We start from the raw sequence: 25489 nt of genomic DNA, 5'->3' as shown, positions 1-25489 counted from the left end.
CTTTCTTCTAATCTGACTTCTTTTTTTTGGCTGTCACTTATTTTATTTTTTTATAAAGTATTTTATTTATTTATTTTTAAAATTTTGTTTATTTGGTTGCCTTAACTGCAGCAAGCGAGCTCCTTAGTTGTCACATGCAAACTCTTAGTTGCAGCATACATGTGGGTTCTACTTCCCTGACCAAGGATCGAACCCGGACCCCCTGCATTGAGAGGATGGAGTCTTAACTACTGCACCACCAGAGAAGTCCCTGACTTATTTTTTCCTTTTGGAAAAATATTACTCTTTTCTAAATTTTCTTTTGTCTTTTCTCACTGTAGGGGGATTCACATTCAAATTCCATCAGTCTTTTAAGTGTCAACTGGGCCAGGCTCTGTGCTATTTGCTTGAAGATACCTAGATATTATCTCCATTTCATAGAGAAGAAAACCAAGGCTCAGAGAGTTCAGGTGAATGGTCCAAGATCGTACAGTTAGTAAGTAGTAGCTCAAGAATGACCAATTAGACTTGACCATAAACCATTGAAAAGAACTCTAGGAGGAATATGACTAAGTAGTTTGATGTACAGAGAGATAGAAATGTTTTTTTCTTCAAAAAGGGGTGAGGAGGAGAGTCAGGGAATTCTTTGTGAAGACGAAATTACTCTAAGAGATGGCCAGTCAATCCATGGACAATTGAGAGCTGACTAATCTGGAACAAAATTTTTTCTTTCACTCCTTCTATTCTCACTTTAGATATACATAACAGAGGGTGTTTATGGCATATAAATGCTAAGTAGAGGGGTGGGATAGGGAGGGTGAGAGGGAGACGCAAGAGGAAGGAGATATGGGGATAAAGGTATATGTATAGCTGATTCACTTTGTTATAAAGCAGAAACTAACACACCATTGTAAAGCAATTATACTCCAATAAGGATGTAAAATAAATAAATAAATACATGCTAAGTAGATAAATTGCCACTATTTGGAAGATAAAATGGTAAGCATGGGAGAAAAACATTTTATTTGATGGTATGTGGACCATAAGTAAATTCACAGGCTTTTAATATATAAAGAATAGATCTAGTAGAAGAAGATACCATATCAGTGTTGAAAATGATAGCACATATGTCCTTTCACCAAGTTTAGTTACAGTTCTCATAATATAAAACTAATCCTTGGAATGCTTGGTAAATATGCTGATTCTGGGTACAAATGAATCCTCCACTTCTGAAGGCTTGGTGTGGGCTCCGATTTAGGTCTCCAATACATGTCCAGCGATTTTTGGTGCCCTTTTGGGAAATACACCATTTGGCATGATCCTGATAAGAGCTGAAATAAGATTGTCTAGATAACTTAATTGCTTTGACATTGTAGACATGGTAAGGAAGGGAGCAGTTTGAAGGAAGCTCTTGTCTCTTTCGCTGCCAGGTTTCTGTTAGCAAGTGAGTCTTCAACCGTTGAGCCATCCAGGCTGCAAAGATGTCTAGAGTTTATAAAGAGAAAAATAGTGAGGTTAGTATTTAAACTTAGATAAATCCCTGAAAATATCTCAGGAATAGAATCATCACGCACCCCTGATATGTGGATGTCACAAGCACAATAATAACAACATGACTGAGAGAGTGGATAGGAGAACATTTTATAAACGCTAAAGTGATATGCAAATAAAAGTTATTATCACTATTACTAGGATGATATTGGTCTCTGAAAACATCTTCTATTCCACACATACAAGAGAGCAATATAGGCTTTTGTCCTGAAAAGACCTTTGGAAAGAATAAGGATAGAGCAGTAACCAGAGGCCAGCATCTAGAGATCTTTATAAACCATGCCAAAGTGTTTGAATTTTCCTGAAATCAATGGGAAATTTTTTAAGGAGTGTTATTGAGGGATTAATAGAAACTGCTTTATGACCATAAATATCAATTAAGAAGCAATGTGCAGGATGAATTGGGAAGGCTACATTAGATTGGAGAGAGGAAAACTACCAACTTGTCACAATAAGTGTGGTAACAAACACAGGTGTGAACCATGGCCATGGCAGAAAGTTTAGAGGGGGTAAGATAAATGTGAGTTATTAAGGACTGGGAACTGATTTAATTTGATGATTTGATAAGGCGGAAGAGAAAAAAAGAGGGATCAAGAGTTCTAGGGGACCATGCAGAATATGAGAAAAAGAGTGAGATATGTTAGGAATAATGACGAGATGAGTTCGGCGTGTTGAATTTTGTGTGGCTGTGCCACCCTGCGAGCAGAAATGTCCCACTCACTGATGAATACTTCTGTCAGAACAGAGGTCTAGGGTGGAGATCTAGACTTGGGAATCACCTAGCAGGAATATGTATATGCGATAAGGGTAAGTAGAGGACCACAGGGCAACCTAGTCACATAAGGAGTATGCAGAGGAGGAGGACCTGGCAGAAGAGACTTATAAGAAGTGGGAGGAAGACCAAAAGACTGTATACTTCCAAAACTCAGGGAGGAGAATGTTTCAAAAAAGAAAGGGTTCCAACTGTGCCAAATTCTGTGGAAGCTATTTCTGTCCTGTTAATTTTGGGATCTCTAATGCCTAACACAGGCAAGTAGTAGGCATTCAGTAAATTTTATTCAATATTAAAGGAAGGAAGGAAGTTAGGAAGGAAGAAAGGAAGGAAGTTAGGAAGGAAGGAACGAATGAAGGAATGAATGAAGGAAGTTAGGAAGGAAGGAAGGAAGGTAAGAAGTTAGGAAGGAAGGAAGGATGGAAGGAAGGAAGGAAGGACGGAAGGAAGTTGGAAGGAAGGAAGGAAGGAAGGAAGACAGTGAGGTCAATTAAGATGGCCATTGGTGACTGGAGAGAGACTGTAAGGTCTACAGACAGAGAAGCAAGACTGTAGTCAAGGAGCAGTGAGCAAGTAAAGACCCTGAAGAGTTTTCTAAAAGTAAATTTAGAAGAAAAAAAACAGAGATATAGGGAATCTAGAATTGAGGGAGGGTTTTTAGGAATGTTTATATTCTAAGGGGCTTGTAGAGCAGGAGAGCTGAAGTAGAAGAGGGAGAACAGGTTGAGTTTATGAAAGTATTCTGAGGCTGGGATAGGTTCCAGGGCACGGAGTGCACTGCTTCTGTTTGGATGAGAGAAAACTGGTAAAAAAAGAATGAAAATAGCTTAGACGGTTGAGGGTGGGGTGTGCTCTTGAAGTGGTTTCTTTCTGGTGATTTCTATTCTCTCTATGAAGGAAAAGGTGAAGAGGCAGGACTTGAGGGTAAGGAAGGCTTAAAATAACTACTTAGGGAGTGAAAGAAAAAGGAGACAGCTTGGTTCTGTGCCCAGCTGAGGCTGGAGACTGAGTTTTTCCTGGCCTCTGGCTAGATGGTTGTGAGATACTTTTGTGGTTGGATCAGCAACCCTTCTATTCAAGTGGCTAATATTTTAATTGGCCCTTGGTGTCCCTTCTCCCTTTCCTTTCTTTGTCCTCCCTCCTTTTCTACTTCTACTCCCCTGAATAATCAGAATATTTCCTCTTTGCAATCCAAAGTGAGTCCAGCAGCAGTGTAATAGCATATTGTTTGATGATGGGCTTTCATACCGTCAAGAAAATAATCAGACTTTGCAAAATGGAGGAATTTTTGTCCCTGGGCTGACTGAAGTGTGGTGAGATGCCGGCCAGGGATCTCTGATGAGCTGGATCTGGCACACAGCTGGGGCATGTGAACGAGCTCCTGGTGAAAGGTTACTGGGATGGAACAGCTATAAACGTTTGGGTTGCAGACCAAGAGCTGAGAATCTGAATCAAGAAACAAGAAAGAAAAGTTGAGAATTAAGACACAAATGGAAATGCTTGTTGGTATTTTAGGTCTTGTTGTGAATTAAAAAACTAAATAGAATGCAAAACAAAAGCAAAAGTATTCCCTTCTTTAAGCCAATAGCCTTCAAACTTTTGGTTGAAATAGTTGACACTCCCTACTTTCCAGGCATTATTATGTGGGTTTACTAATTTAATCAGAACAACCTTATTATTAGGTAAGTTCTTTTATCATTATCCTCATTTTATAGATAAATTAATGGAGCATTTATGTCACATGCCTAAGGTTATAAGCTTGTAACTGAAGGAGTTGGTATTAAAGCCCAGGCAGTCTGGTCTTGGAGGCCATGTGTCTTTTCTCCCATGTGTACACATACAAAAGTAGAGAACACCCATGTACTGATCATCCAGCTCCGAGAATGACCAACTCATCATCATGCACACCTAATCTCTATGCTATTAAGCTCTCTAATCATTCTAGGAACTCAGCTAGTTAGACTAGGGCTTAATTTGGGTGAGAGGCTCAATAATCCTTTCCATAGGATGGAAATTTGATAAAAAAACAAAAATATTCTAAACCTCCTATATCCAGAGGCAAATAATCACTCTTTACTATTTAGCAGCTTTCTCAGTAAAAAGTGATTGGTAAAATACCATTCCTACTTCTCTTCCCTATTCCTACTTTGGATTTTCCAAATCCAAGTATTTTTGGCCCTTTGAGCTTGAGATCTTAAGGGAAGATCATCTGGTTTATGCTCCGAAGTGTCATGTTGGTGGCCTATAGGCAACATGAGGTCTACACAATTTAAAAAAATAAGTAAGATTGAGACCATATTTGAAAATCAGAGGATCTATCTCCCTCTTTCCTTCCCTCTCTTGTATTCTTACATCCTCCCCTAGGTTTCTGCTTCCTCTAAAAAATATGGAGATGTAGGTCTGTATTCCCACAGAACCACAGTATAATGAAGCTGAAGCTTTTGAGGGAAGCTAGGGGAGAGTCAACAACCCAGTTTGTCACTGTCCCCACTGCCCATGCAATGTCCACCTGTGTCACCCATTTTTGTTACCTGCCTGGCCCCTGTAGACATTTGAAACTACTGTCTCTGATCAAGTTCAAAGACTTCATTGGTGGACCAGGAAAGCAAGGTCCAGTAAGTGAGCCTGCCCGAGATCTCACCAAAGCCAATATTAGAATCTAGGTATCAGAGGGTTTATGAATAGAGAAGCAAATGAAGTGATAAATTTATTAATATATTTCCAAATCCCTTCTTCAATATTGTTATCTCTCTTTCTCTCTCTCTCTCTCTTTTTTTACACACTCTAGTGTTACCTATTGCTTCATACTGGTTGTACTTGAAAGTTATGCAGATGCCAGTTTGTCCATTCCGTCTCCCTGTGGGTGGATACTCATAGCCTTCTTCAGGAATTGGAGGAAAATGGGGAATGGAATGAATCAACCAGAACCCCTGGATTCTGTTCCACAGAAGTAAACCTACCAAAGATACAGTAAATACAGATAAATTAGAAAAACAAAGCTCCTTTAAGAAAAACAGAGTTCAAAGCTACAACATTTAAGCCCTTTATACTTCAGGCTAATTTTTTATTAGGCTAATAATTACAAGGACCACGCTCTTTTTCAATAATTTCAGAACCAATTCAGGTACACATCATATTGCCCCATTACTGTTAATAACCCACCACAAAAGGGAGCTAGGGCAGCCACCCTGTGAAGAGTTGAGAGGCGTTTCATGTTGAAACTACAAGGAAAATTTGTTTTGGCAGAATGCAAATTTGCTAAATTGGTATTTGACCTTGTTAGACTATGTAGTGACCTGGCAAGCTTCAGATAATGTCTTTACTGCTAAGCAGCTAAGCTATTTTCAAAAGCCAGCTAAAAAGCAGAGTTGAAAGAGAAAATATCAAATGAAAACATGTACTTGCAGTAATTTATTGTGAGAAACTGATGCTCATTTATGTGCAGAATTCACCCAGTTCCACAAGATTGAAAAAAGAGGCAGAGAGAAAAAAAAAAAAGGGAAGCCATGTTCTAAAGCACCCCAGTTAATTGTATTTAGTAAAAATCTCTAAAGCAGACTAACATGAAAGCCAGAAAAGAAGAAAACAGAAAGATTTTCATCATCTTGTGACATGGCACAAAGAACCCTGTCCAACAGGCATCTATGACTATTTCTGTGTTTATAAATATATCAAGACAGTTTTGGTATGCTAACTAGACTTTCCAGTTTGCATATGACCATGGAGACATAAAAGTCATGTTTGCCTTAGTGTTAGAGCAGAAACCAAATGCCTGCCAGTTATTTCTTTTTCAAAGAACACACTTTAAGGAAGCAGAGTATTTGTCAGTGACTTTGTCAGTGGCTATGGAATCAATACCTGTGTCGAGATGGAAAATGTTCAAAGTTCAGTTGCCTCACAGAGCTGGATGATCTTCAGGGACTCTCTTCGGCCCAGATGAGTATTGCTGTTTGTCTGAAATCCTAACTTCCTGGTACAAATGCCACAGGATGTCGGGACACCTGTTGGCAGGGAACTCCCCAATGTGACATCAGGTCCCACTCCTTTTCCAGCCTTTTTTCTAAACCCTTGTATCAACTAACAGGGTGGAACGAAAATGGTGGTGGGCGGTTGGTAAAGGAGAGGTTGCAGAATGCAGCATGTTATAAAAATTGTTGGGTTCCATGCAAATAGGACCATCAAGAAGGCAACTTAGCTGAATCAAAGGCTTTCAATGCTCATGACATTTGACAGCCATTACAAATGATATTCTTAATCAGAAGTTGCAAACAGGCAGCCCACAGGCCAAATCTAGCCTGCAGATACATATTATTATGCTTGCAGAGTATTTTTTAAAACTTTGAATTTATTACCAACATTTAAAAACTGGGGAGATTTCCCACAACCTCTAATTTTCTCTGGAAAAATTGCATTCCCACAAGGCAAGCTGAATAGTAACTGCTTCCTTAGAGCAAGTATATACTCTCCAGTTCTCTAGTTACCTGCCAGTTCAGCCCCCTTGGCTTGCTGACATCACTTGCCTGCCTCTGAAGACATTTGAGTTTGGAACCTTCTGAGGAATACTTGTTGCCATGGAAAGTTATTCATGGTATATTAAGTTGAAAAAAGTTTGAAGTAGTCATTATAATAGTTTTATAAAAATGTTTCAAAATATGTATCATAGAAAAAGTAGAAAGTATTAAGTGTAATTATCTAATGAGTATTAGGATTACAGATTTTTTGTTTACTATCATTTTGAATTTTTCAATAACATATATATACATAGTTTATAAATTGAAAAATACCAAAAATCACTATAATAAAAATTATAATAATTATAGAACAAAATATATAACAACAAAAATTACTATAATATAAAAATATTTTTAAATACTTTTTCAAAAATGTTTACTGTATTTCAAATGGAACTTGGCACTAAGAAGGGTGAATTTTACTCTATGCAAATTATACCTCTATAAACCTGACTAAAATGTGTGTACGGTATACACACACACACATATATATAGTCTGGCTGGTATTCCCAGTAGTCAATATTGGATTTCTTCTTTAAAATATATATTAAAAGATACATTAAGAAATAAAATGGAATTTGTGAGAAGGATATTGCAAAGTCAAAGTATATCATTATAACCTGTGATACAGAAATCACTCATTTTGATAACTCAGACCATTAAAAAGAAAAGCTATCTTTTTAGTATGGAGTATAAGACTACTGAAGATGGAATGTTTACAAAAATACCGATTTCCAGTAGGAAAGAGAAAATAAGAGCCTTTGTCATACCTTTGGTGTGTCCATACTTTCTGCTGTAATTCATGGATTTAGGGACTCCATCATTGTATATTAGATAGGCTGTGTTGTTATCCTGCAGGGACATTTTAGGGTTATAATGGCATAAATCTTTCACTCATAAATGCTCACAACATTTCTACCAGCTACCCGGCCTGCAATACAGAACTTTCATTAATACACATGAGAAGTCATCCGTTCTAATAGGCAGCTTTCCCATCGATATGAATTCTGTGACGTGCAAGACAAGGGACAAGAAGTCCATTCTCAACCACACATGGTTTTGTCTTGTGTGACAGGAGCCCTGTGCGTTGTGATGTGTGTGTGAGGGCAATATGCCTATTTCAGTTATTTTGGACCCATGTTTCTGATCTGGCAACTAGTGTATGATAAAGGGGTACTTAAATATTCATTCAGGAAATGCAGTAGGAACAACCAGCCAAGGATTACAGCTAAGTTTTCTCCATTGATATTATAGGCACAATGCAGAATTGGCTGTCAGGGTCTGATTTCCTCTGCCTACTTTGTGTTTCACTGCTTGGTCATAGCTTCCTGTTTAATCAGGATTCCTCATTCTCTGCTTCTACTAGCTCCCTGATAGGGGAGGATTTTTCTTCAATCCATTTCTCCTGTCACTTCACCTTTTCAACTTGACATTTTCCTGCTTAAAAAAAGTGGTATAGTTGAATGTGATAATGGATTTCCTCTGGTAAGGCAACATGCGAGTACATTCCCCAAACAGTTGGTCAAATTTCTGAGTCAAAGTGAAGCTATTATTTTGATAGTATCTCTTTGTCATGTTTTGGAAACTTGCTTATATTTTTTCTGTGTCGTTCCATTTCAGTTGTGTCATGATGCAGTGACTTTTAATGAAGCCAATGATGTCAATATTAAAAAGTCTCAGTGACATAATTAAAAGCAGGAAAGGACAACCCATCCCCTTAAAAAAAGACCCTTGCTTGTCTCTCAGAAAAAAAAAAAAAATCAATAACTGAGTTTCTTACAGTTGCTTCATTAGTTGATATAATCTAAAACCATTTTTTTAAAAAAGGCACAACATAGTCTCTACAGCATTCTTGGCTACTATGTTTAGGAATATTTAGGAAATTAAGCTGTTTTCTTACCTGCATTTTCTGTAATTGACCATCGCTACCGTTGGCGTTCAGATTCTCCACTGGAGAACTCTGACAGTTAGTTATCCTGTGAGCCTGTATGGAATGCGGTAACAAGGCCATTGTGTGCCTTTGGGGTACAATGTGGAAGGCCTCTGGGAAAATTCAGTAAGGAACTTAATTCTTCTAATAGATGAAGTTTAACATTCTAACCAGAGGTATAACAGCCAGCTAAGGTAAATGGGATGTAGCTCTAGTGAAAAGAAGCTCTCTCATAAAGCGAAAAAATCATGACCTAAGAATAGGACCTGGAGATTATCATACCAAGTGAAGTAAGTCAGACAGAGAAAGACAATATCATACGATACCGCTTATATGCAGAATCTAAAAAAATTGATACTAATGAACTTATTTACAAAACAGAAACAGACTCACAGACTTAGAGAACAAACTTATGGTTACCAGTGGGGGAAGGATAGTGGGGAGGGATAGATTGGGAGTTTGGGATTGACATGTACACACTGCTATATTTAAGATAGATAACCAACAAGGACCTACTGTGTAGCACAGGGAACTCTGCTCAATATTCTGTAATAACCTAAATGGGAGAAGAATTTGAAAAAGGATGCATGTATATGTATAACTGAATCACTTTGCGGTACACCTGAAACTAACACAATATTGTTAGTCAACTATGGTCCAATATAAAATTAAAATTAAAAAAGAAGAATAGGCAGACCTAGGCTTGTGCCTCTAGATCTTTTTTTTTTTTTTTTTTTGGCCTCGTGGCTTGCAGGATCTTAGTTCCCCACCAGGGGTTGGGGTCCAACCCAGGCCCCCAGCAGTGGAAGCATGGAGTCCTAACCACTGGACCACCAGCAAATTCCCAGGACATCTTTATTCCTTTAACACTTATGTTGGGTATTATTTTGACTACTGGATGTTGAATAAGAAGGGTACGGTCTCTGACCCCAGTCTAGCAGGGAATAGTCAGGTAAATATAGGCAACTGTGATATAGTTTGATAAGTGTTATTATCAAGGTATATGGAAGGTTCTCATTTACAAAGGCAAAAGAAGGGATATTTTCCAACATAACCCCAATATTGGCATAACTTGACATTTGAGATTTAAAACCAGTTGGTCTGATCTTGCATTCTGCTCTCTGTCAGAAGTTCAATTCCAGATCAGAAGGTGGGGAAGTTGTGTTCTCATGGTCACTTCTGGCACATAGTTCCAACTTCCAGAGAACACTCAGTCTTTTTGGTTGTTCTTCTTTGGGCTCGAAGCCAATCAGACATGGAAATCAGCCTCTTTACTGCCATTTTCTTCCCAGAATCCACCACTCAAGACATTGCGTGTGAGCAGGTTTTACAGAAGGTATGAAACATTGAATGGTTTTACATCACCAAGCTGACCTGCCTCCAATCTCCCTCCATGTTCTGTATACTTTTTAATTCCTAGCTCCCATCTACCCCTTCTTTATTTTGCAGAGCAGTTTAGCTCTCACGCCCTCCTAGGCTCTGGGGCTACTTTTGCACTTCCAAAGATCATTATTATAGTTTGCCAAACGAAGACCCATCTTCCCCAAATAAGATAAATGACAGAGGCTGCAATGTTGCTCTTGCCTTTCTCTTCTTGGACAGTCTGCAATTGGGAGGGGAAGAATGTGTTTATTTTCTCACTGATGGGTTATACTCCAGGTTTTCCATCCCCAATCTTGGAAAGCAGAAGCAGCTATAGGTAGTTTTGCTTTTACACAATAATCGACTAATTCAAAACAGGGATGTTACTGAGAATGAACAATTTCTAAAAGCCTCTAGGACAGTGTTTGGAACATCACATGTACTCAAACAGCTTACAAATAAGTTTTGACTTTGTAACTTGGCTCCGATGGCTGGTCTTAATGACAGGTGAATAAAGTGGATATTTGTGCACAAGGTGACAGCTCTCTGCATATTTTCAGTAAATGTTCAAATAGTGGTGCTAGAGTCTAACTCAGTATTGTTGCGGGGATTAAATTAGTTGACATATGTAAAGACCCAGCACGTTGTAAGTGCTGAGTTATTTTACATATTTACTTCTCTATAAATTATTGTTAGGAAATGCATAGATGAGTATAATTGGATGTTAATTATTGTTCGATTTTACTTGTCACCCCTGGTTGAAAAGCAGTATCTTGTCACTGAACAGCAGATGGTGCCTGGAATGTTGGGAGACTGCCCACACTGAGGTAGTTAACTCATTGCCTGATGGAGTCCAGATAGCAGGTTTAAGCTCCATATTCAGGCAAGTTAGTTCCAGGGCCTTGAACTAGAGCCCTAGCTCTCAACCTGCTATTTTGAAAATGATTAATTAAAAGGAAGACCAAGTGGAACCCTTTACTTTTCCCACCAAACTCATCCCACCATGGTTTAAACAACCCATAACTCATGGCCTATTGATCACAGATCTATATTGCATTGTAATAGGAGAGGGCTCTTCTCTCTATTTCCATTAAAGGAGTAAGATAGCAAGTACTGAGCACATTGGCAGAGTTTGGCAGCCAAAAGATTTCAATATGTAATTAGTTCACACTTTGCCCAGTGATGCCATTGGACATAGTGCCGAACATATCAACAATTTGGCATTGCTATGGAGTATGTTGATATATTACCTAAGGTCTTAGTTAGATCGATTCAGGTTCTGAGTTAGCTTACTTCCAGTTGCTAGGATTGGGCACTGGGTAGACAAGGAGTTAAAATCTTTTGGAAGCCTTGGAGTCTGTATTATGCATTTTATATGATTCAAATAAATGATAACTATAACATACCTCGGAAGCATGTGCTTCATATAGCTGTTGTAATGTCCTTCCCAAAACACTCTTGGTGGTATTCATTAGTTGCTTACTCCTTCTCCAGCTTCTGGTTGCAGAGTCTAGGTATAGGTACTCTACCCCAGTCTCTCTACTTTCCTTGTCTTGCCTTTTAGGCAACTTATAAAATGTAAACCTAACAAAAGAAATAATTATGAATTACTAACATTTCCTAACTCTTTCCCTGATGGCAGCCACTGTGTCAAGCACTTAAATGTATCATTTCACTTATGTTTCACAGAAGGCCTCTAAGTCTAAGGAAGGGGATTTGCGCAAGCTCTCTGCCTCTCTTTCCACCCTTACTGTTGCTCCTTCCCAATGAAGGAAATGCAAATCTGACTGTACGTGTTCTAAAAACATTTACTGGCCTGGGGGGGTGGGATCCCCGTGGTAGAAGTTCGCATACTTTGAGAATGGCTTCTCTGTTCTTTCCACAGAAAGAACAGAACTCTGTTCTTTCCTTTCCTTTCTCTTCTCTGTTTTTCTCTGCTGCCTTAGGTGCTTGGCATGCTCATCTCTTTGTAGTGGGCTGGCTGGGTCTGAGATTTGGGTTTAGTCATCAGAGTCAGTGGAGGCTTTCTTGAGCCTCTGGCCTAAGCCACATTCTTCAGCTCAGTTTATCAGAATGCTCTGCATTGAGGATTCAGGTCCAAGACCAGCCAATTGAGTAAATGCCTTGCTTTCTTTACTATTGTCTCCTATCTGTATATCTCCTTTGGTTATCTCACAGGGAGGAGAGGTTGTTAGACCCGCATGGCATTCAGCCATTCTTGGATCATCTAACCCAGGGTTTCTCAGTGTGCTGTATTCACATTTTGGGCCCCGTTATTCTCTGGGAGCCTGTTCTGTGCATTGTAGTATCCCTGGCCTCTTCCTATTAGATGTCAACAGTACTCCCCAAGTCGTGCCAATCAAAAATGTCTCCAGACATTGTCAAAAGTACCTGGAAGGCAAAATTGACCAGTTCTAGCCAAACACTCTTTAATAGCACAAACCCCACAATTAACCCTCAAATACTCACACTGGACCAAACATTGTAATGCAGTCACTATTACCCCACAACAGTGTCTCACACTGCTGAGAAAAGCTTCAACGGTCACTTGGTTCTCATCAGTCTTATGCTTCCATTTATGTTCTTTCCTGCCCTGTCCAGGCTTTCTTACTCTCAGGGCCAGGTCCTCACACATGGCAGGAAACATGAAATTATTCTTTGATGCTGACCTCACGTTCCTCTGCCCTTTAACTCTCGCAGGTAGTTGTAGCAGCTCGAGACTGTGCCTCCCTGTCTGCTTAGCACAGCATTCTCTCTGACAGATATTGCTAAGTAATATGTCCATTCGGTTGTGGCAAAAATAAATTTTATATATTGATCACAATTTGGTGGCCCACCAGTGAAATGTTTGTCAACTATCATGGCACACCAATTAAGGACTAGTGCTTTTAAACATTTCCTTGGGTGACTATCTCCAATTATAATCTGAAGATTTCTGAATCTATTTCTAGCCCAGATCTCTATGCTGAGGTCTAGATAAACCCAAATGCAAAGATGTCTCAGAGACCTCCAACTCCATATCTTCGAAACCAAGCTCACAATATTTTGCGACAACTCTACTCATCCCCTGCTCTTAGGGAACACATTCACACAGTCACAGAAGCCAGCAACCTGCAAGTCTTTCTTAACTTCTTCCTCTCTCCTACTCCCCTGTGCCTATCCATTACCAAGTCCTCTCAGCATGTTCCTCCTCTCTATTTCCTCTTCTTTAACTTGGGTCCATACTTCTTCTCACCTGTAACACTGCTGAAGTCCTATTGGTTTCCATGACTCTAGACTAGTCCCCAGCCAGCTGGCCTTCAGAGTACTGCCAGTGGGCTTTCTAAAATGCAAATATGACTTTATCAAGTCCCCACCCGAAGTCTGTCAGTAGCTCTCTTTCATGGTCAAGTTCAGACTCAGCAGTTCAGCACATGAAACCCCTCATGACCTGGCTCTCACCTATCTCTCTAAGCTCCCCTCTCCTCTCCTGCCCCACGTTCTCCCGAAGCGCCAACTTTACTTAACTGCTTCCAAACTCTCCCCATTGCTTATTGCCTCTGGACCTCCTCATTGCTTCTTCATTGACCTGAGATACCCTTGCATCTCCCTTGTTTTTATAACTAACTCATAATTGTTCTCAAAACTTAGCTCAAAACTATTGGGTTGGCCAAAAAATTTGTTCAGGTTTTTCCGTGCGATGGTATGGAAAAACCCGAACAAACTTTTTGGCCAGCCCAATACTTCCCCAGAGAAGTCTTCTGGGCTCTGTCCTCCCCAATGCCCCGTCTAATGCCCCATATATGCCTTTACCACATAACGATGAGCTCCTCGAGGGTAAGAACTATGTTTTGTTCATATTTGTATTTTCAAAACTCAGCACAGGGCTGGTGTGAGCTCAGTAACTGTTTGCTGAGAGACTGATTGAGTGGATCTATGTTCTCTAGCCTGAAGTTTACACAAAGCTTGATGCCAACCATAAAGGCTAACCTAAACACCCTAATTAAAGAGTGAAAAAGTGATCAAAGCTTTCGGAGAATCCATGACTGTAACGCAAAGCTGTGTTTCATCTCTTTGACACTGCAGGAGACTGGTGACCTACCACCCACTCCAACAGCTGTCTGTGCTGTCCAATAAATAAGGCTAACCAAACAGTGCTCTGTACCATCAAGCCCTCTTTCTCCTTCACATAAGGAGACGCTCCAGTGTCAGGGAAAAATTAACCTCTCTCCTTCATCAACTCTAAAAGGATGTTGGAAGGGTTCTGTTAGGAAAGCCACAATGCAATTAAAGGAAATTGCCAACTGAGAGAAGCTGTCAGCTCTAATGCACCTCTGTGGCCACCAGCCTTGCCCTGCTGAGAGCATGAATCAGGCCCACGAGGGGCTGCTAAGCTCTTTCTCAAAGGGAAGCTCTCTCATTCAGAAGCCTACCCCTATCTGGATACGTGGCTCATTTATACACTTCAACTTGCTTTCTTTTTAAGGGGAGAGGTGGAGTGAAGTCTCCTGAACTTCACAGTGCACCAGTTAGCCACCAGTACTCTGGCTTTCTATCTGCACGCACCAAGCCTTACATTTCATTTACCTACCAATCCACAGCTTCACCTTCCTCATTTCTGCACGATATTGTTGTCGCCTTCAGGATCCCAAAGAGGCCAAGGAAGAGCAAAGCCAGGGGTGTTCTTAGAAGTCTTGCTGTCATTTTCTATCTGGCACCTTTATTCCATGGCACAGCAGGAAACTTTCCCCATGGATCGTGGAGTCTGAGTTTCAAGTCTCTCAGACTGTGCTGGCTCTGACATTTGATTCCATTTGCTTCTGCCATTTGCTGTTTAGGCATTTTCAGAATGGGACGAATCCCATGTAATTGTGTGATTCTGTCACAACATGCCGGCGTGACTCTGAATGCCTTTGTGCTGAATTGTTGACTGCTGAATAGTTTGCAACGTCATCAAAAAGTCCTGGCAAGAAAAAAGGGATGTATCGTTAACTCTTGGGAGTAAACATCATGTAGTATGAAATTCAGTGGACAGGAGAACTCTGTATTGATAAATAGATGTTGAATAAAATCTGTTTCATGTTTTTTCCCTTATGATTGTCTCTCTGTGAGTGAGAGCAAATGTTTGTGGTTCAGACATTACACAAAAATGACAAAACTTTATATCTTAGTAATAATTAGGATCTATCACTTGTAATATTCTCTATCTTAAGGAAACATTTCCTAAAGGGTACTTCAAAGGCTTGCTTCAAAGAAAGAGCAAATCCAGTTGTATTTTACTGAAGATGTTTACATAGCCTCTCCACCTCCTGGTTTTAGCCACTCAGCATGGTGCTTTACTCCAAAGAGGCCTTGGTGTCCAATTGGTTGCAATGCAATCAGGTAAACATATTGACCGCTCATGCTTCAGATCAAATAAAAATGTTACAAGCATCTGTTTTGCCCAAATTATTCTTTCCCATTCTTGAAACTGAATCTGAAGTTGAAGGCAAAGGGAAAATGGCTCACTTCCATGACTATACAAAGGTGAGACCATTCTCTTTTTGGAGGAGGGAAGAAGTAGATAGGCGTATGAAAACATTTCTTTAAGTGCATGATGCCTTTGAATCAATTATTAAAGATGCTATAATAATAAATAGCAGTTTACTTTATGCCTGAAAGTCAGTATGGCTCTGATCTGTCCCTTTGCTTATGGATCCAGATCAGAGTCACTTAGGGATTCAGACTAAATTGGACCCTTGCAAACTGGATCACTTCTATGGTTGAGCTGGTGTTGTTTAGGATCCTTGGGGTTCATAAAAAACGAAGGGCTTAGAGCTCTTTCTCCTAAAACAGAATTTTGTGAGGAATGTTATGGGCCACCTGCCCACATTTTCCTGTGGTGCTGGCAAAAAGGGACCTCAACCCAAACTTGCTAAATAAGAATTCTTCCAGTTGGGCTCAAGAATCTACATTATTTACAAGTTTTTTGGTGATGCTGCGGCACCCTAAACTTTGAGACTTAATGCCCTGAGGCCAACGTTGTGCTGTATCTGGTTTCACAACCTACCAGACTGGTAAACTGAGAAGCATTTTTCTGACCATTCCTCCATGGGTATCATTTTATTTAATGTATGTGTTTACTGCACTCAGAAAAAAAGGATTTCAGCAGCCCCAAAATTTCATCAGTTTTTAAAAAAATTTCATAGCATGAAGTTTACTTTTCTAAGTTAAAGTGAAATAAATTTAATTTTATCTTGTGATAACTTTTGGTATTATAATGATAACAGGTGAGTACACTAGGCTTAGGATTCATTAATTCATATACAGAATGCAAGCAACTTGTTTTCATTTATGTAGGCTAAAGAACATTTGTTGAATAGGATATAAAATAATTCTTGTTTTCTCCTCATTACACACTTAGCACAGTGCCTGGCAAATAGTAAATTATCCATAAGTGTTAGCTAAGATTATTTTTACTACAACCTGAGCCCTTCCTGTGATTGAGCTGCAGGATATGTGTATTAGGATGGTTTTGCTAAAGCCAATTTTATTTCAAGATCTGGAAAAATGCAATTAGGTTCTTTCCTTTCAGGTGTCACTTTCAATAAGCTTTCTTATCTCTCGTTGTTGCTGAACTGGTCATGCTGATGGTCAGTCAACAACCTTCCTTATGCAATCACTAGGTGTCAAACACTGTACCAGTGGTTGAGGGGTTGCAGGGATTTCAACATTACCCTAAAGCCTAGATTCCAGTCCTGGGTTTTTACTAAAATCAGCAAAGCAATGTCGTGGAAGGAAGCACAGTGAATTTGGTGGATGGAGAAAACACAAACTGAGCAGAATGTTTTTCACATTACCCGCTTTTGAAGCCCAATTAGTACAATATTATGAAAATATCACGTCTCCTTCACAATATGATTACCTCTATATAGTAGAACTAGTAGAAAATCCCTTCATCGTAATTTGGCCAAGTATAGTGAACAAAGACGAGTACTTTACTTGGTAATGAGCTTCTTTTTCAATGGTTGAAAGTTTGCATTCATTCATCCAATAATCCTAGAAAATCTCAGTCTTTTTTTTAAATTTAATTAGAGTTTACAATGTTGTGTTAATTACTGCTGTACAGCAAAGTAATTCAGTTATACATTCATATTCTTTTCTTTTATAGGCTTTTCCAGTATGGTTTATCATAGGATAGTGAATATAGTTCTCTGTGCTATACAGTGGGACCTTGTTGTTTATCCATTCTCTATATAAAAGCTTACATCTGCTAACCCAAACCTCCCACTCTATCCCTCCCTCAACCCTCTCCCCCTTGGCAACCACCAGTCTGTTCTCTATGTCCATGCTTCTGTTTCCATTTCATAGATAGGTTCATTTGTATCATATTTTAGATTCCACACATATAAGTGATATCATATGGCATTTGCCTTTCTCTTTCTGACTTACTTCGCTTAGTATGATAATCTCTAGTTGTGAAAATCTCAGTCCTGATTTCTTCAAATTTTGCCTCTTCCACATTCTCTCTATCGTATGTTTCTACTACATTTTTAATACTATTCTTTAAAATTTTTTTTTAATTGTAGTTGATTTACAATGTTGTGTTAGTTTCAGGTGCACAGTAAAGAATATATATATATATATATCCTTTTTTTAACATCTTTATTGGAGTATAATTGCTTTACAATGTTGTGTTAGTTTCAGCTCTATGTATACATATAACCCCATATTCCCTCCCTCTTGCGTTTCCCTCCCACACTCCCTATCCCACCCCTCTATGTGACCACAAAGCACCAAGCTGAACTCCCTGTGCTATGCGGCTGCTTTCCACTAGCTATCTATTTTACAATTGGTAGTGTATATATGTCCATGCCATTCTCTCACTTCGTCCCAGTTTACCCTTCCCCCTCCCCGTGTCCTCAAGTCCATTCTCTACATCTGCTTCTTTATTCCCGTCTTGCCCCTAGGTTCTTCATGATTTTTTTTCCCCTTAGATTCCATATATATGTGTTAGCATATGGTATTTGTTTTTCTCTTTCTGACTTACTTCATTCTGTATGACAGACTCTAGATCCGTCCACCTCACTACAAATAACTCAATTTTGTTTCGTTTTATGGCTGAGTAATATGCCATTGTATATATGTGCCCCATCTTCTTTATCCATTCATCTGTCGATGGACACTTAGGTTGCTTCCATGTCCTGGCTACTGTAAGTAGTGCTGCAGTGAACATTGTGGTACATGTCTCTTTTTGAATTATGGTTTTCTCAGCGTACAACATGGACCTACTGTATAGCACAGGGAACTCTACTCAATATTTTGTACTAACCTACATTGGAAAAGAATCTGAAAAAGAATATATATATTCTGATCCAGATAAAAGTCAATGTTCAACTCAAAAGTAGCGGAATATATATATTCTTTTTCAGATTATTTTCCCATGTAGGTTATATTACAAAATATTGAGTAGAGTTCCTGTGCTATACAACAGGTCCTTGTTGTATGTACAGTATATACAGGTCCTATTTTATATACAGTAGTGTATATATGTTACTCCCAAATTCCTAATTTATCCCTCTCCCCAACCTTTCTGCTTTGGTAACCATAAGTTTGTTTTCTATGTCTTTGAGTCTGTTTCTGTTTGGTAAATAAGTTCATTTCTAGTACATTTTATGTCTCTTTCATATATTCTATCTCATGTCTGTCTGCATTAATCCCTGATTCTTTATTTGGATCAATCTCCAGTTCTCTAATTCTCTCTTTGGCAAGATTAATCTGTTACTTTACCTCTTTCAAATAACTAGTTCTTTCTTCAGTTGTGTTCAATCTGTTTCTTAATCCACTTATTAGTGCATTTCTAGAAGTTCTGTTGGGTTATTTTCCAAATTTTCTTTGTCTTTTTTATAGTGCCTTATTTCTTGCTCCAGAGAAGCTATGCAACCTTCTCTTTCATTTCTGCAAAAATATTAAATATATGACTTTTATTTTGTGTCTGATAATTCCAATCTTTGCTGGTCAGACTTTGCTACCTGTTATTTCTATGACTCTCTCTCATGATACTTTGCTACCATGTGTACCTTTGATTTTTGATTATGAGTTCATGTTCCTTAAAGCTTTATATGGGAGAATTTGAGGTTGAAATAAAGTTGGGTTTCTCCAGACCCTGGTCTGTGCTGGCTTCATCAAAGTGCAGTCATCCTGTGAGGACTCCTGGGAGTTAGACTGTTGGTTTTATTTATTTATCCTCAATAACCTTTTGAGGTATGGTTTACATACCATAAAATTTTCATATTTAAGTTCAACTTTAGTTTTGTTCAAACTGTTAAAAGACTGTTAATATACAGAGTAAAATCTAGAATGTGACAGAAAGTTGAATGCTTGTTGCATCATTATTTTGATGAAATGGGATGAGACAAACAAAATGACTCAGGCATTTGTAAAATAAAGAATTGTTCATGAAAAATGTGGTTAAAGGGAAATATAAGTAGAATAAGTGGAAGAGGACCAGACAGTTTTATTTGGTTAATTCCTACTCATCACTTAGGGGGCTTTATGGATACCAGTTCCTCCTGGAAGCCATCCCCCATCTCTCTCAATCCAGCTTAGGTGTCCCTTGCAATATAGTCCCAAAACCCACTGTATTTTTTCAATTAGAGTAATTATCACAATGTGTTCTAAATACTTGGTTTCTTTTCTGAAGTTCCTCTAGAAAGCAGAGGTCAGCAAACTCCTGTGGGTCAAATCTGGCCCACTGTCTGTTCCTGTAAATAAAGCTTTATTGGAATACAGTCACACTCATTCATTTATGTACTATGTATAGCTACTTTATGCCATAATGGCAGAGCTAAGTAGTTGCAAAAGAGATCATACAGCCTGTAAAACCTAAAATACTCTTTGATTCTTTACCAGAAAAGTTTATTCTACTCTAAAGTTTGTTCTAATCTCTATCAGGGCAGAATAGTGACTGCCTTGTTCGCTGTTTATCTCCAGCACTTACCACGGTGCTTGTCACTAGAAGGAATTAAATAAATAGAGATGAATGTATGGATTGAATGAAAAAGGTTTCAGAGACTTCAGTTTTGGGGTTATGCAGATTTTAGAATGAATTAAACCTAATCAGAGAAACAAATAAATGTGGGTATGTAGGTAAAATCCCATTATAAAGAACTTCACTATAATGTTATATCAGGGAGATAGCTGAGTATCATAAAAATAATCAGGCAAACCTGGGTTCCATGCCTGGTTCTACCTCTCATTAGCCATGCGGTTTTGACCAAACTATTTAACCTCATGAGTGTCAGCTTCCTTTTCTAAAGGTGGGACTCATGAACTGCACCTTTACAAAATGCTATCAGGATTCGGTGAGATGCTGTGTACATAGCCTCCAGCACGTAACTGGTGCTCATTAAATGTTGGTTCCTTCTTACCTTGTTTCTTTTCTATCATGATGCAGTTACTTCTTTGTCCTTGCAGATGGACTGAAAACAGTCCTTTAGTGATGTGGTTCTACTGACTACAAAGAAGCCTCCATTACTCGTGTTTTCAATGGTGCTGATCCAGAAAAAAGTCAATGTTCAACTCAATAGTGGTGCCACGTTGTTGAAGGCACGAAGCTGAATTTTAATCCTGCCCCAGAGGGGAAGCACCCTTCTTTCCTTCCCCTATTTCACAGTTTAAACAAACCTGCAATAAACACAGAATTCATCTGAGCTTAGAATTTATCTGTAATTTAGAAAAATGACTGAAGTGCTAGAAAAACCAATGGTTTGAGCAGGGGGCATCTCCCAGTTTGGGGTAAGTTCTGCCTAGTATAGTGTAGGTAGAATAACACTGTTCAGTCTCAGTAGGGCCCTTTACACTCTACCAGTCTGCCTGTCAGCTGTGTGACTTTGGGAAGCTCACTTAACATCACTGATCTAGTTTATATTAAAATAAGTGTCCTTCCCACCAAATCACAGAGTTTTGTGAGGAATAGATAAGATAATATAGGTCTTTACTGGATAGAAAATTTTTAAATGGTATAGAAATGCAAGTTTCTGCAATAGCCTGCCCACTTCCCTCCTTCTGGGCGGGATCAGAATGCTTCCTTTCTCTCCCTAATGAGTGTAGGGACTCTGACGTAGTGAGAAAGAGCGTCACTTTGGGGCAAATGGTCGAGGTACTCCTCCTCCCTCTGTCACCCAGGAACTGTGTGACCTTGGCAAGTTACCTAACCCTAGTGTCTTCCTTTGTAAAACTTGGTTAAGGATATCTGCTTCACAGGGTTCTTGTAAAGGGTTAGAGGAACTCATATATAGAAATTTCCCATCAAACCCTCACTAAATTGTTGCTACTATTATTTTTATTTTCAAGTCTTATACATTAGGAAAGAGAAATCTTTCAGTGTATGCATTTCAGTAGAATTTCCTTCCAACTGCATGTTTGGAGGTCTCCCTCAATTCTTCGTTGTGAGGTTTTCTGCTCCTATTCCTAGAGGCTCCTGAGGCCTTGTTCCAGTCCCCTGCCCTAAGGCTCTTGGTACTATGGAGAGGCTGGCAAGAAGAAAATTAGCATTTCCCTTGACATTTAGTGATGAGTCTCTCATCCTTTGTAATAGGCAGAAGTATGAAAATAACGGAGCACCTGTAGATGGAGTCTTCATTAGGTGACAGATCGCCCTTTCTGCAATAATTATGCATATGAGTCGTTATATTGTGCTTGAAACATCTGCTTGACAAGTCCCTTTGGAGCCACACTTTGAACAAAACTCAAGGCATATCCCCCCTTGATAGTAAAAATAAGCCACTCTACAGCCTAAAGCAACATGACATTTGCTAGCAGATATCAATATTTTTCCATCTGAGATTTAGTTGATCCTAAGCAGCCAAAAAATACCAGATGCCTCTAAGATTATTATTCATCATTATTGTTCTTATCTTTATGTATTATTAAGATCCAACAAAGTGATATTAAGATGGTTCATATGAGTGCCCCTTTTTCTCATATTAGTTCAGCGTTTTTCTCAGAAGTCTTCTTGTTCACAAATGTCCAAGAAAATAGCCGGGCAAAGGAAAAATGTAGGTGGAAAATTGAAAGGACTTCTCTAGCACATTCCAAAGATAGAGAGGGAGGCACATCTCCACGCATAGTTCTTCCATCTATCACTGCACACTGCAACTGAATTGATGTTTAAATATGTGTGATGGGTCCAAAATAGCTAGCACTTCTGTATTGCCCTCTGTTATGGAGGGTAGAGATATGCTTACAAAAGCTCTTCTAATACTTGAGAGAAAATTCTAGTCATTTTAAAATTAAAATTTATAAAAGTTTTCCCTTATCTTTCCTAATATTTTTTCCACCTCAAATCCATCCACTGGGCCTTATAGAGCTTAACAGACTCCAGGCTAAGAACTCCTAGACCTGTAGTGACAACCTACATCACTTTCAATATGATGTGGAAATAAGAGAACACTCAGTATCTAAGCGAAAATGCGTAAGATTCATTTAAAATCTCTGAGAGTTCTCTCCTACATTACTTGCAGGCAATCGATGATTCTCTATCCCTTTATATTTCAAGACATGTCTAAGAAAAGGGAATTTTTCTTGTGTAGAGCCAAGTATAGATTTACTCCTACTGACATTTACAAGTCCAGAGTATTACTCTAGGAAATTGTTTCCTTTTATGACTTTGTTCCCTCAAGCCACACAAGCCTGAGGAAAGACAACCAAAGTATGAAGGCAGAAGTAGGCCATATCATAGCAGCAGTCTTTGATTTTAGCCACCCTAGCTCTGGATTGGTGTACAGTCTGACTATTGCTCTCTAACAGTAACTGAAGGACCCTTTGATGGAAAATATGACATATAATTATTATTTATCAATGATAATCATAGCTACATTTATTGAACATTTCTTATTTGCCAGGCACTTTTCTAAGTGCTTTATGTTTTTATGTCCTGTAATCCTCACAGCAATCCTGCTAGATGGACACTACTATTATTAATTTTATAAATGAAGAAATTTGCCGCCATTCACAGAGCTAATAGGTGGTGGAAGAGAGACTCACACTTGGCTTGTCTGACTCCATCCTCTCAGCTACCCGCCCACCCTCCAGATGAGAGCAACCTTGGGATTTTACTGTACGGTTATCTTGGACATGGATCCCTGCCCTACACTGTGTGTTATACACAATAGGATTCTGGCACCTACTTCCGGTTTCTCAGACTGCAGAACTGGGGAGGTCTTATTGATGAGAACAGCCTCAGTCTGGCCTGGGCCATTATCTGTTCTGTCAGGTCCTGCTGAGGGACCTTGGGTGTCCCACACCATTCTTGTTCCATCCTGCTCCAGTCTCAGATGGTCATGTCCTCTTTATTCTTTTTTTTTTTTTTTTTTTTTTTTTTTTTGCGGTACGCGGGCCTCTGACTGCTGTGGCCTCTCCCATTGCATAGCACAGGCTCCGGACGCGCAGGCTCAGCGGCCATGGCTCACGGGCCCAGCAGCTCCGCGGCATGTGGAATCTTCCCGGACCGGGGCACGAACCCGTGTCCCCTGCATCGGCAGGCGGACTCTCAACCACTGCGCCACCAGGGAAGCCCTGTCCTCTTTATTCTGACTCTTTTCTCAGTACACATGATTACTCAGCCTTTGCCAGAAAGTCACAGTCCAGGCGGGAGCTTGCTAAAGAGTGCTGACCTCTCCCACGTGTGTCATGCATGAACCCCAGGATAGCTGCACGGTGCTAGAATGCTCTGTCTTATTAGCAATGTGAACACTTTGTGCTGTGTCACTAACTTTGTCTACCTGCAATTCTGCCCTTCCTGGCCCTTTATTCTCCAGCCAGCTGTGCCTGTGATCTCCAGGCTGTGGTGACCAGAGGGCAGAAGTTGCTTTCCTCACTTTCCCAGGAAGAGGAACTTACTGATTGGGGTCTGAGCCGAAGCAGCTTTTCCTGTATTGCAATCTTTGGGGGATTTTCATGAACTATTCCATGTCACTACACAAGAGGTGCAGGTGTTGGGGCAGCATTCGGTCATTCATGATACATTTATTAAGCACCAATTGTGTTCCAAGCATTCTGCTGAGCACTGGGGTTGCCATGGCGACCAAGATAGAAATTGTTTCCGCTTTCATAGTTTACTATTTTTGAACAAATCAGACCCATGAAGAGGCTATTGTAATGTGATTTGATAAAGACTCTGATAAGGCAATAACAGAACATTCTAAGAGCACATAGAAGGGGCACCTACTCCAGACTTGAAGGGCTGGGGCAAATTACCTAGTGGAAGTGACATCTGAGACTTAAAAAAGTTGAGTCAGAAGAAGTTAGGCAGGTAAAGAGATTGGTATAGATGGGTAGCAAGGAAGAGAAAGAATGTTCAAGAAAGAGGTAATAGCAAATTCAGAGGCCTACAGGCAAAGAAGAACACATGCAGGGCCTGGGTGACGACAATTAGCTCAGAATAGCTGAAGTGGAGTTTGAAATAGGGTGTGGCAAGATATGAAGCTGAACTGATGAGCAGGGGTTGGGAAATGAAGGATAACTATCATTTAATGTTACTCTGTATCTCATGGGTACCACTTGCTTTCAACAGACTAACCTACTTGGGTATTTAGTAGCAGGGGATGGGACTGAGGAGTAACATTTGTTAAGTCCTGCTGTGTGCCGAGGATGATGGAAGGTCTCAGAGACCTTTGGTCTGGGACCTCAGCCCATACCATCCAGGGACCCCAAGCCAGCCAAGTGCCTCCCTGGCCCGGGTAGAATCCCTTGCGGTTCGAGACATGCCAGAGTCTTCCTTCTGCTGTTTCCAGCAGTGCTCCCCACTCTAAAAACTAGTGCCCTTAATCAAGTTCCCCTCTGTTATCTCTTCTGCTGCTACATCCACAGCCAGGCCTGACATGGCCACTCTTACTGGGGTTGACCTCACTGTACCACCAGGTACCAGGGACTGAGCCAGCCCTTTCACATTCACTCTAACTTGTAGGGGCAGTTATCTCCATTTGTACAAAGCGGGAAACTGAGGCTCAGGGACATCAAATTATTTGTCACAAGCCACAAAGCCATAAGTGGTAAGGCAGAATTTGGACCTGGTCTGATTTCAAAGCCACTACAATCACACAGCTGTGCCTCTTTCCCTGTCAGCATTATAGTTCTTATTAGGATCCTTTAAGTCTGCTCTTTAGGTTTTCTTATTGATATTTTTCTGGAAGATGAGTCCCCCAAAATTGGGTCAGATGCATCCAAGGGGCCTCTCCAAGAGTTGTCCCTTACATGTGTCCCTCGTACAGAGGAAGCACTGGATTCAGACACCACAGACCTTCAGGGTATGTTCAATAACCAAAAGCAGCATGCCCTACCAGGCTCCATCCCCAAGATTTAAGACAACCTTCACTACCCCACTTTGATTAAGAATATGATAATAATTTCTGATGTTGGCTAGCA

The 25489-nt window shown here is 39.7% G+C and overlaps 2 protein-coding genes across 3 annotated transcripts in view; one reads left to right on the top strand and one right to left on the bottom strand.

Annotated features, from left to right (window-relative positions):
- Window positions 1-1067: 1067 nt before the first annotated feature.
- Window positions 1068-14837, bottom strand: DNASE2B (deoxyribonuclease 2 beta). Of its 2 annotated transcripts, none has more exons than XM_027114531.1 (6): window positions 14676-14837; window positions 11512-11689; window positions 7584-7665; window positions 5097-5258; window positions 3551-3748; window positions 1068-1464 (listed from the first exon to the last, which is right to left on the bottom strand). In XM_027114531.1, exons 1-6 carry the CDS (start codon window positions 14786-14788, stop codon window positions 1124-1126), a joined length of 1074 nt encoding a protein of 357 aa, XP_026970332.1. In that variant the 5' UTR covers window positions 14789-14837; the 3' UTR covers window positions 1068-1123. The 2 variants fall into 2 exon arrangements, with proteins under 2 accessions (XP_026970332.1, XP_026970333.1); XM_027114532.1 differs by having other exon boundaries at window positions 1124-1464; window positions 5097-5192; window positions 14676-14788.
- Window positions 14838-15535: 698 nt separating this feature from the next.
- Window positions 15536-25489, top strand: part of LOC113624590 (uricase) — a 35695-nt gene continuing 25741 nt past the window's right edge. Inside the window, exon 1 of the mRNA XM_027114530.1 lies at window positions 15536-15610. Coding sequence (XP_026970331.1) covers window positions 15584-15610 — 27 coding nt within the window. The 5' untranslated portion in view covers window positions 15536-15583. The remainder of the gene's footprint in view (window positions 15611-25489) is intronic.

This window comes from Aethalodelphis obliquidens, unplaced genomic scaffold (genome assembly GCF_003676395.1).
Source record: "Aethalodelphis obliquidens isolate GAN/ISIS:26980383/991018 unplaced genomic scaffold, ASM367639v1 scaffold13, whole genome shotgun sequence".
Classification (NCBI taxonomy): domain Eukaryota; kingdom Metazoa; phylum Chordata; class Mammalia; order Artiodactyla; family Delphinidae; genus Aethalodelphis; species Aethalodelphis obliquidens.
Note: the sequence above shows the minus strand (reverse complement) of the source record. Positions and strands in the feature narration are given on the sequence as shown.